This window comes from Thalassophryne amazonica, chromosome 4 (genome assembly GCF_902500255.1).
Source record: "Thalassophryne amazonica chromosome 4, fThaAma1.1, whole genome shotgun sequence".
Classification (NCBI taxonomy): domain Eukaryota; kingdom Metazoa; phylum Chordata; class Actinopteri; order Batrachoidiformes; family Batrachoididae; genus Thalassophryne; species Thalassophryne amazonica.
Window position 1 is genome coordinate 23,346,654 of NC_047106.1, and position 12,005 is coordinate 23,358,658.

At 41.0% G+C, this 12,005-nt stretch overlaps 1 protein-coding gene across 3 annotated transcripts in view; it reads left to right on the forward strand.

Annotated features, from left to right (window-relative positions):
* Positions 1-12,005, forward strand: part of arhgap35a (Rho GTPase activating protein 35a) — a 188,850-nt gene that overhangs the window by 164,790 nt on the left and 12,055 nt on the right. For 2 of the 3 annotated variants that reach the window (XM_034169246.1, XM_034169247.1), the window contains exon 4: positions 9,788-9,868. In XM_034169246.1, the coding sequence (XP_034025137.1) occupies positions 9,788-9,868 (81 nt within the window). The remainder of the gene's footprint in view (positions 1-9,787; positions 9,869-12,005) is intronic. The other variant, XM_034169249.1, reaches the window with a different exon arrangement.

Below are 12,005 nucleotides of genomic sequence, written 5' to 3' on the forward strand. Positions count from 1 at the left end.
TCATTAAAATGTATACTTCTGCTGAAACAGTACCAACCTTATGGAGAAGTTCAATTTACTTTTACGACAAGTGAAAAGTTGTTTTTCTAAACATTCTAACATAGTGTATTATCTTAACACATCACTTACATTTGGCTGTGTTTGTCCTTTGTGTGGTTAAAAATAAAAAATGGTCACAGTACAATTCACACACTAGCTTCAGTTAGCTGTGAGCGTTTTAGTTTCAGATTCTAACTGCAGCTTTACCCGTGCAACGCTCAGTCATAGACTGTATATATATCAGAGAAACCCTGCATGATGTCACTCTTGGGGTTTTCTGAGCGGCATGGCCAAAAACCAACATTGAATGCTGTGACCTTCTGTCCCTCAGGTGGCACTGCATTAAAAACTGACATCCTTGTGTAAAGGATCTTACCGCGTGGGCTCAGGAACACTTCAGAAAACCACTGTCAGTTAACACAGTTCGTCGCTACATCTACAAGTATAAGTTAAAGTAGACCTGCATTGAAATAAATGCAGTCAGATCTTTGGACCAAAAAATGACATATTTACACATAAGATCCTTCTGAATGTAGTAAAGTAAATCTGCAAGCCCAGATCTGTCATTCAATGGAGAAATCTTAATTTAAAAATGACAAATTTACAGCTAAAATTTAGCCCTCCGCAAAACTGTCATCACATCCGGGACGCTGCCGAGACATCAGGGAAAAGACCCTATCCCAGCATGCATTGCGTGCGCCAACTGTAATTTGTGGATTTATGTCAGTTTGCATCTGCACCTTTTTCTTGCCTTATACGGAAGGATCTACTTTTTTAAAACTTCATATTGTCTTGCGGCACGTTTGGTGAGTACACATTTCTTTTATTTGTGCTTGAAAATTATTTTGGGGGACTTTTTCATACGCCCGTTTGAGTGGTGTCGCATTGAAAATCTATTGTCTTTTGCCTCTGGTGTTACTGTTGCGGGGTACGGAGGCGGGACCTGCAAAGAATCCAAGTCATTAAAAAGATATGAACCTCTCTCAGCAGCCACGGAGCTCTGCGGCTCCGATTACCGAGACGTGCGGCGCTGCGGAAAGTCTGTCCTTGCAGCAACAGGCGACACCGGCCGCTCCGCATCAAAACAGCGAGCGTAGTCTCTGGACTTGTGCCAAGTTGGCTGCACCTCCATACAGTAGACAGGGACGTGCTGCCGGCTGCACAGCAGACACGGGGGTGATGTGAGTGGCCCGCTTCGGCATTTACCGAGCACGCAGACTCTGTAAGTGCTGCGGAGGCAGAGAGCAAGGCGTCGGGGAAGAACGTCGCCCGCTGTCGATGTCGCTGCTGATCTGAGCATGCAGAGCTGTATCTCACATTCATTGCAGCTTACTTTTGGATGCTGAAATCAGGATGTGTATAACAGTAACATTACTAACAGATAAAATCAATTTCAATGCGGGATCGGACTGAAGGTGGGAGCGCTCCATCTTCTGCCGGACGTCACTGCAATGACCCGGATGTACAAACAGTTTTCACTGAGGGCCAAATTTTAGCTGCAAATTTGTCATTTTTAAATGAAGATTTCTCCGCTGAATTACAAATTTGGGCTTGCAGATTTACTTTACTGCATTCATAAGGGTCTTATAAATACATATCAGCTATTTCTTTCTGAGATCTGACCACATTTATTTCAATGCAGGTCTACTTTAAAACTCTGCCATGCAAAGTGAAAGCCATACAAGTGACATGTTTAGCCGCATGTTCTCCTTGAATTGCTGGCTGTCTGAGTGGTGTCCAAAAAATGAGGTGGGCTTCATAGATAATTGGCAAAGCTTCTGGGGAAAACCTGGTCTTGTTAGGAGAGACGGCATCCATCCCACTTTGGATGGAGCAGCTCTCATTTCTAGAAATCTGGCTAATTTTCTTAAATCCTCCAAACCGTGACTATCCAGGGTTGGGACCAGGAAGCAGAGTTGTAGTCTTACACACCTCTCTGCAGCTTCTCTCCCCCTGCCATCCCCTCATTACCCCATCCCCGTAGAGACGGTGCCTGCTCCCAGACTACCAATAACCAGCAAAAATCTATTTAAGCATAAAAATTCAAAAAGAAAAAATAATATAGCACCTTCAACTGCACCACAGACTAAAACAGTTAATGTGGTCTATTAAACATTAGGTCTCTCTCTTCTAAGTCCCTGTTGGTAAATGATATAATAAATGATCAACATATTGATTTATTCTGCCTAACAGAAACCTGGTTACAGCAGGATGAATATGTTAGTTTAAATGAGTCAACACCCCCGAGTCACACTAACTGTCAGAACGCTCGTAGCACGGGCCGGGGCGGTGGATTAGCAGCAATCTTCCATTCCAGCTTATTAATTAATCAAAAACCCAGACAGAGCTTTAATTCATTTGAAAGCTTGTCTCTTAGTCTTGTCCATCCAAATTGGAAGTCCCAAAAAACAGTTTTATTTGTTATTATCTATCGTCCACCTGGTCGTTACTGTGAGTTTCTCTGTGAATTTTCAGACCTTTTGTCTGACTTAGTGCTTAGCTCAGATAAGATAATTATAGTGGGCGATTTTAACATCCACACAGATGCTGAGAATGACAGCCTCAACACTGCATTTAATCTATTATTAGACTCTATTGGCTTTGCTCAAAAAGTAAATGAGTCCACCCACCACTTTAATCATATCTTAGATCTTGTTCTGACTTATGGTATGGAAATAGAAGACTTAACAGTATTCCCTGAAAACTCCCTTCTGTCTGATCATTTTTTAATAACGTTTACATTTACTCTGATGGACTACCCAGCAGTAGGGAATAAGTTTCATTACACTAGAAGTCTTTCAGAAAGCGCTGTAACTAGGTTTAAGGATATGATTCCTTCTTTATGTTCTCTAATGCCATATAACAACACAGTGCAGAGTAGCTACCTAAACTCTGTAAGGGAGATAGAGTATCTCGTCAATAGTTTACATCCTCATTGAAGACAACTTTGGATGCTGTAGCTCCTCTGAAAAAGAGAGCTTTAAATCAGAAGTGTCTGACTCCATGGTATAACTCTCAAACTCGTAGCTTAAAGCAGATAACCCGTAAGTTGGAGAGGAAATGGCGTCTCACTAATTTAGAAGATCTTCACTTAGCCTGGAAAAAGAGTCTGTTGCTCTATAAAAAAGCCCTCCGTAAAGCTAGGACATCTTTCTACTCATCACTAATTGAAGAAAATAAGAACAACCCCAGGTTTCTTTTCAGCACTGTAGCCAGGCTGACAAAGAGTCAGAGCTCTATTGAGCTGAGTATTCCATTAACTTTAACTAGTAATGACTTCATGACTTTCTTTGCTAACAAAATTTTAACTATTAGAGAAAAAATTACTCATAACCATCCCAAAGACGTATCATTATCTTTGGCTGCTTTCAGTGATGCCGGTATTTGGTTAGACTCTTTCTCTCCGATTGTTCTGTCTGAGTTATTTTCATTAGTTACTTCATCCAACCATCAACATGTTTATTAGACCCCATTCCTACCAGGCTGCTCAAGGAAGCCCTACCATTATTTAATGCTTCGATCTTAAATATGATCAATCTATCTTTGTTAGTTGGCTATGTACCACAGGCTTTTAAGGTGGCAGTAATTAAACCATTACTTAAAAAGCCATCACTTGACCCAGCTATCTTAGCTAATTATAGGCCAATCTCCAACCTTCCTTTTCTCTCAAAAATTCTTGAAAGGGTAGTTGTAAAACAGCTAACTGATCATCTGCAGAGGAATGGTCTATTTGAAGAGTTTCAGTCAGGTTTTAGAATTCATCATAGTACAGAAACAGCATTAGTGAAGGTTACAAATGATCTTCTTATGGCCTCGGACAGTGGACTCATCTCTGTGCTTGTTCTGTTAGACCTCAGTGCTGCTTTTGATACTGTTGACCATAAAATTTTATTACAGAGATTAGAGCATGCCATAGGTATTAAAGGCACTGCGCTGCGGTGGTTTGAATCATATTTGTCTAATAGATTACAATTTGTTCATGTAAATGGGGAATCTTCTTCACAGACTAAAGTTAATTATGGAGTTCCACAAGGTTCTGTGCTAGGACCAATTTTATTCACTTTATATATGCTTCCCTTAGGCAGTATTATTAGACGGTATTGCTTAAATTTTCATTGTTACGCAGATGATACCCAGCTTTATCTATCCATGAAGCCAGAGGACACACACCAATTAGCTAAACTGCAGGATTGTCTTACAGACATAAAGACATGGATGACCTCTAATTTCCTGCTTTTAAACTCAGATAAAACTGAAGTTATTGTACTTGGCCCCACAAATCTTAGAAACATGGTGTCTAACCAGATCCTTACTCTGGATGGCATTACCCTGACCTCTAGTAATACTGTGAGAAATCTTGGAGTCATTTTTGATCAGGATATGTCATTCAAAGCGCATATTAAACAAATATGTAGGACTGCTTTTTTGCATTTACGCAATATCTCTAAAATCAGAAAGGTCTTGTCTCAGAGTGATGCTGAAAAACTAATTCATTTATTTATTTCCTCTAGGCTGGACTATTGTAATTCATTATTATCAGGTTGTCCTAAAAGTTCCCTAAAAAGCCTTCAGTTAATTCAAAATGCTGCAGCTAGAGTGCTGACGGGGACTAGAAGGAGAGAGCATATCTCACCCATATTGGCCTCTCTTCATTGGCTTCCTGTTAATTCTAGAATAGAATTTAAAATTCTTCTTCTTACTTATAAGGTTTTGAATAATCAGGTCCCATCTTATCTTAGGGACCTCGTAGTACCATATCACCCCAATAGAGCGCTTCGCTCTCAGACTGCAGGCTTACTTGTAGTTCCTAGGGTTTGTAAGAGTAGAATGGGAGGCAGAGCCTTCAGCTTTCAGGCTCCTCTCCTGTGGAACCAGCTCCCAATTCAGATCAGGGAGACAGACACCCTCTCTACTTTTAAGATTAGGCTTAAAAACTTTCCTTTTCGCTAAAGCTTATAGTTAGGGCTGGATCAGGTGACCCTGAACCATCCCTTAGTTATGCTGCTATAGACGTAGACTGCTGGGGGGTTCCCATGATGCACTGTTTCTTTCTCTTTTTGCTCTGTATGCACCACTCTGCATTTAATCATTAGTGATCGATCTCTGCTCCCCTCCACAGCATGTCTTTTTCCTGGTTCTCTCCCTCAGCCCCAACCAGTCCCAGCAGAAGACTGCCCCTCCCTGAGCCTGGTTCTGCTGGAGGTTTCTTCCTGTTAAAAGGGTGTTTTTCCTTCCCACTGTAGCCAAGTGCTTGCTCACAGGGGGTCGTTTTGACCGTTGGGGTTTTACATCATTATTGTATGGCCTTGCCTTACAATATAAAGCGCCTTGGGGCAACTGTTTGTTGTGATTTGGCGCTATATAAAAAAAAAATTGATTGATTGATTGATTGATACAACAACAGCATCCAGAAACGCCGCCGCCTTCTCTGGGCCCGAGCTCATTTGAAATGGACAGATGCAAAATAGAAAAGTGTGCTATGGTCTGATGAGTCCACATTTCAAATTGTTTTTGGAAATCATAGACGTGGTGTCCTCTGGACAAAAGAGGAAAAAGACCATCAAGATTGTTACCAGTGCAAAGTTCAAAAGCCAGCATCTGTGATGGTATGGGGGTGTCATAGACGTGGTGTCCTCTGGACAAAAGAGGAAAAAGACCATCAAGATTGTTACCAGTGCAAAGTTCAAAAGCCAGCATCTGTGATGGTATGGGGGTGTGTTAGTGCCCATGGCATGGGCAACGTACACATCTGTGATGCCACCAACAATGCTGAAAGGTCCATCCAGGTTTTGGAACAACACATGCTGCCATCCACGCAACATCTTTTTCAGGGACGTCCCTGCTTCTTTCAGCAAGACAATGCCAAGCCACATTCTGTACGTGTTACAACAGTGTGGCTTCGTAGTAAAAGAGTGCGGGTATTAGACTGACCTGCCTGCAGTCCAGACCTGTCGCCCATTGAAAATGTGTGGCGCATTATATAGCGCAACATACGACAACGGAGACCTTGGACTGTTGAACAACTGAAGTTGCACATCAAGCAAGAATGGGAAAGAATTCCACCTCCAAAGCTTCAACAATTAGTGTCCTCAGTTCCCAAACGCTCATTGAGTGTTGTTAGAAGGAAAAGTGATGTAACACAGTGGTAAACATACCGCTGTCCCAGCTTTTTTGAAACGTGTTGTAGGCATCCATTTCAAAATGAGCAAATATTTGCACAAAAACAAAAACGTTTATCAATTTGAACATTAAATATCTTTTCTTTGTGGTGTATTCAATTAAATATAGATTGAAGAGGATTTGTAAATCATTGTATTCTGTTTTAATTTACATTTTACACAACGTCCCAACTTCATTGGAATTGGGGTTATAGTCCAAAGATAAAAATTAAGTAATGCTGAAATGCTACTCAACAGAAATACCGGTGCACTGACTTCTTTGATGGCCTCTTAGTACAGTTAACCAGACAGAAAGAAATATTATCGCAGATATGTGTAATAAAATGCTTGGAGCGGACAGACTGTGGACTTGAACATGTCGAGTCCCACAGCAAAGTCTGTGGTGTCAGATCAGTGTCAAAACCACACTTGCGTAAGAAAATGCATTCACACGTAGATACTAACTACGCACGCGCAAATTGTCACTACCCGCCTGTAAATTATCACTGCACGCACGCAAAGGTGCTGTACATGAAGACCAGCATGCCTCCCGCCTGCTCAAAGTTGATTTCTGCTCGGGCGCAGGCAATTCCTGCTCTCTCGCTTGCTCGAAACTTTTGGCACTATGGGGGAGGGAACCAGGTTGGCACTGGCTCCGCTGTGATTGGTCGTCTTTGGAGATCAAGGTTTGATTGACAGCCCTCCTCTCTGACGCGGAAGTCAGCCAGACACAACGGCGTTAAGCGATTATCACCTTGTTTCTGCTTAAAACTTTACTCCAGTCATCATCTACAGTATCTAAGTATTCAGACAGATTTTGCAAGTTCTCCCACTTAGAAATCATGGAGGGGTCTGAAATTTTCATCTTAGGTGCATGTCCACTGTGAGGGACATAATCCAAAAAAAAAAAAAAAAAATCTGGAAATCACAATGTATTTTTTTTTATAACTTATTTGCATGTTACTGCTGCAAATAAGTATTTCAACACCTGCCAATCAGCAGAAATTCTGGCACTCAAAGACCTGTTAGTCCGCCTCTAAAATGTCCACCTCCACTCCACTTATTATTCCAAATTAGAAGCAAATATTTGAGGTCGTTAGCTGCATAAAGACACCTGTCCACACCACACAATCAGTAAGACTCCAACTACTAACATGGCTAAGACCAAAGAGCTGTCCAAAGACACCAGAGACAAAATTGTAGACCTCCACAAGGCTGGAAAGGGCTACGGGGCAATTGCCAAGCAGATTGGTGAAAAAAGATCAACTGTTGGAGCAATTATTAGAAAATGGAAGAAGCTAAACATGACTGTCAATCTCGGACTGGGGCTCCATGCAAGATCCCACCTCGTGGCATATCAATGATCCTAAGAAAGGTGAGGAATCAGCCTAGAACTGCACGGGAGGAGCTGGTCAATGACCTGAAGAGAACTGGCACCACTGTTTCCAAGGTTACTGTGGGTAATACACTAAGACGTCATGGGTTATAATCATGCATGGCACGGAAGGTTCCCCTGCTTAAATCAGCACACGTCCAGGCCCATCTTAAGTTTGCCCATGACCATTTGGATGATCCAGAGGAGTCATGGGAGGAAGTTATGTGGTCAGATGAGACCAAAGTAGAACTTTTTGGTCTTAATTCCACTCACTGTGTTTGGAGGAAGAAGAATGCTGAGTACATCCCAAAAACACCGTCCCTACTGTGAAGCATGGGGGTGGAAGCATCATGCTTTGGGGGTGTTTTTCTGCACATGGGACAGGACGACTCTACTGTATTAAGGAGAGGATGACCGGGGCCATGTATTGCGAGATTTTGGGGAACAACCTCCTTCCCTCAGTTAGAGCATTGAAGATGGGTCATGGATGGGTCTTCCAACATGACAGTGACCCGAAGCACACAGCCAGGATAGCCAAGGAGTGGCTCCGTAAGAAGCATATCAAGGTTCTGGAGTGGCCTAGCCAGTCTCCAGACCTAAACCCAATAGAAAATCTTTGGAGGGAGCTCAAACTCTGTGTTTCTCAGCGACAGCCCAGTAACCTGGCTGATCTAGAGAAGATCTGTGTGGAGAAGTGGACCAAAATTCCTGCTGCAGTGTGTGCAAACCTGGTGAGAAACTACAGGAAACGTTTGACCTCTGTAATTGCAAACAAAGGCTACTGTACCAAATATTAACAATGATTTTCACAGGTGTTCAAATACTTATTTGCAACAGTAACTTACAAATAAATTATTTAAAAAAAATCATTGTGATTTCTAGATTTTTTTTTTTTTTTGATTATGTCTCTCACAGTGGACATGCACCTAAGATGAAAATTTCAGACCCCTCCATGATTTCTAAGTGGGAGAACGTTTTTTTCTTTTTTTTTCTTTTTTTTTTGATTATGTCTCTCACAGTGGACATGCACCTAAGATGAAAATTTCATAGAAATAAGGGGTTTATTGAATATTATTTAGAAATAATAAAAGAAAAGAAAATAGAGGGCAACCAAACATTTACAAATCAAATTTGTCAATAAAAGAAACTACTTTTAAAATGTTATTGGATTCAATCAATAATAGAGATTTATTATTAAGTTTAAACTCATTTCTCCAATGAGTAATGTTTGGTTTTGTCTTGAAAAAAAAAAAAGACATTTGTGTATGTAATGTTTGCTTAGTATACTTGACACAGTAAGCCCAACATTCTTATCAAGATACCAACTATACACATACACACACGCATGAGTATATGATGGAAATTACATTTACTGACTTCATGGTCAGGTTGTTCTTTTTTCTTGATCCTGTTATAGATCAAATTAAAACATGACATCTATGAACAGCTCTGTACTTGTCACTCACCGCCCCAACACATCTGTTTATGCTGTAATATTTTTAGCCACTGTGCAACATCTGTCGAGTGTTTTAAACATATTTCACACATTTCTCACGTGTTAAACAAGTGGCTGCAAAGAGATAAGGTGCCGATATAACACTCCTGTGCTCTTCGTATGGTCAGACACCCATTTGTTACCCAAATTTTCACCCCTGTGCTCTTCGTAAGGTCAGACACCCATTTGTTACCCAAATTTTCACCAAGATATATGTGATAATTGGTTTGTTAATTTGCAGGTAGTGCTCCCATTGTGTAATTAGCATAGTCAAAAAGAGCATCTTTGTAGCAGAGCTGATGCAGTGCTCTTTATAGATGTTTCAGAGTGTACATACAGTGCACTGCTGAAGTACCCAATCAAACTGGAGGTTACATAAGAAAGAAAAAGCACATCTATTCTAATTTCACACTCATTATAATGTCTATGGACCTCAGGTAACGTCAGCTTGTCACAGTTTAGAATACCTGGATGTGTGCTTCATAAGTTTAATAAATACTGCTAATGTGCTTATTTGAAAAGGGACACATTGAGATGGGATTACCTCAGCCTGCAGCATAACTACATTTTCAGTGTTTTAAAGATGATTTACACATCCTGTCTTGATAATTCAAAGGATTCAATGAGATGAATTCAGCTACTATCAGCACCTGTCACCTTGTAAACTAGTAGAAAGAACACTGAGCAAAGAACACTCCTCTTTCTCCTGTTCTCCCTCAGCAGGTTTGACCACAGAGGGCATCTACCGAGTCAGTGGAAACAAAGCGGAGATGGAAAGCATGCAGCGGCAATTTGACCAAGGTGCGTTACCTCTCACAGATGGCACTTAAAAGACCTTGAGTACATGTTTGTGTCTGCCTCCACCTACAGCCAGCATATAAACCAGTGGCCGTTAATTCTACTATCCGAACTGGTCTTAACAGCCTTCAGACCGTGTAGTTACCACCTCAGCCTTCTGCCCGCTTTTGTGTATATTTGCAGTGTGAGTTTGGTGCAAGTAGTTAATTACCTCCAGATTGGTTTGGGTAATGAAGCATGTTGCTGGCTAGAGGAAGACAGCCAATGTGTCAGCGCCTGATTGAAGTTGAATTTGATCAAGGTAATCAGAGCTGAGGCCCTTTGCTGTAACTTTGAGTCTGAGATAGATGGGACAAAACAATTACAGGTACAACTGCAGCACAAGTGCCTGAAGTCTCACTGAAAATTACACTCTGACTGTCTGCAGATACAAATAATCCATGTTAGAATGAAGCAGCATCAGAAGTGCTGCACTTCTGAAGCTTTTAGAATGGATGTAAACTACATGGGGGAATTCAGCTGAATTTCTTTTGACAAAATTTACGTGAGCACAAAGAACCAAACCACTCTGAATCCTTTTAGTTACATGCGATGTCTCATCACTGAGACCCTAAGTGCGTGACACACTCTAAAGACAATGGCAGGTGCCACTCTGATTGGTTATTACATTTGGACTACAACACGCCCATGCTTAATGGGAAAACCCCTTTGCACCCAGCACCTGGACTTGCACCGATATTTCCCACCACATAAATATCAGTGTGCGCTTGGACACGCCCTAAATGGCTTTACGCCCACAGCTCGGCTTCATTTTGCAGTTGATGTCAAGATTGGGCCCTAATGCATATCGTAGTTTATCAGAGAGGGCACGGTGGGTTGGGTGCTTCCAAAGGGTGGGTGTGGGAGAGGGATGGAACACAAGTAGTTTGGGAATCACTGGAACAGAGAGATAGTGCTTTTTGGCAGCAGCATATCTAAAGCTGCTAATAAAACATTGGAGCTTTTAGTCTTTTCTTTAAGGCCATAACTTATCCAGCCAGAATTTACATTTCTTGGTGAACACTGAGGAGACGACGACCCATTTCAGACTTTGGGCCATGCTGAAGTGGCAAAACCAGCCGACACTCATTGACACAGCATACAGATAGATACAATCAATCAATCAATCAATTTTTTTATATAGCACCAAATCACAACAAACAGTTGCCCCAAGGCGCTTAGAGAACGTAAAACTGTAAGAGTGAATTTAAGTAGCCAAAGAGGGAAAAATGAAGGCTGACGTTGTAGCAGAAGCTGATGTCCTTCACCAGAATAAACTCTGTTTTTCCCACTCTGGCTCCACATAGCTGATGTTGCATTTTTGACAGTTGCCAAAAAATGTAAGAAATGACAAAGCTGTCAGTTTACTCGAATTTATACCTTATGGTTTCAGTGTGAACAGAACCAGACTTGAACTAAAAGGCAATCATGCATTTTTTTTTCCAGTCTGAGCCAAGTGAGCCAAAATATTATTCATGCATATTTATTTATACTTGTTACAATGTGAAATGTCACAAACTTTCATTATTTACAAGAGCGCGCACTTGTGCACCAAACATTCCTGCTGATCATTTGTGTCACAGTATTGAGTTTTAGTTTTGGCTTCAACACATAGTAGATAATTTAGGAGACATTCAGTGAAGCATTTCTTTTGTGTTCTGATACTGTGTTTGGAAACAAAAACAACCAGCTGTGTTGCTGAACAAACCATCAGGACTGAGGTCAACGGCATATTGGCAGTTCTGTTGTTGCAGTTTAAAGCTGGAAGGTTTATAATTCTGGAGACCGGATATTGATGTGTTTGCTGATTTCTTAAGATATTGATTTGAAAAAGAGCTGCCTGATACTGACCAAATAAAATAAAAAAAACCCTATGGATACTGAAGGGATAATAAATCACATTCCTCAATACGCTATTCAGTAAAGTGGGCGGTCCACAGAGGATCTTGGTGACATGATCATGCTCAATTTTTAATTTGCCTGAGATGCACACATTTGGGATGTCTGGTTCAAATTTTGCAAAAATGCTGATTTTTTTTTTTTTTTTTTTTTTTAGGTTATCATGGTCAAAATCATTAATAGTGGTCAGTAAAGTGGGCGG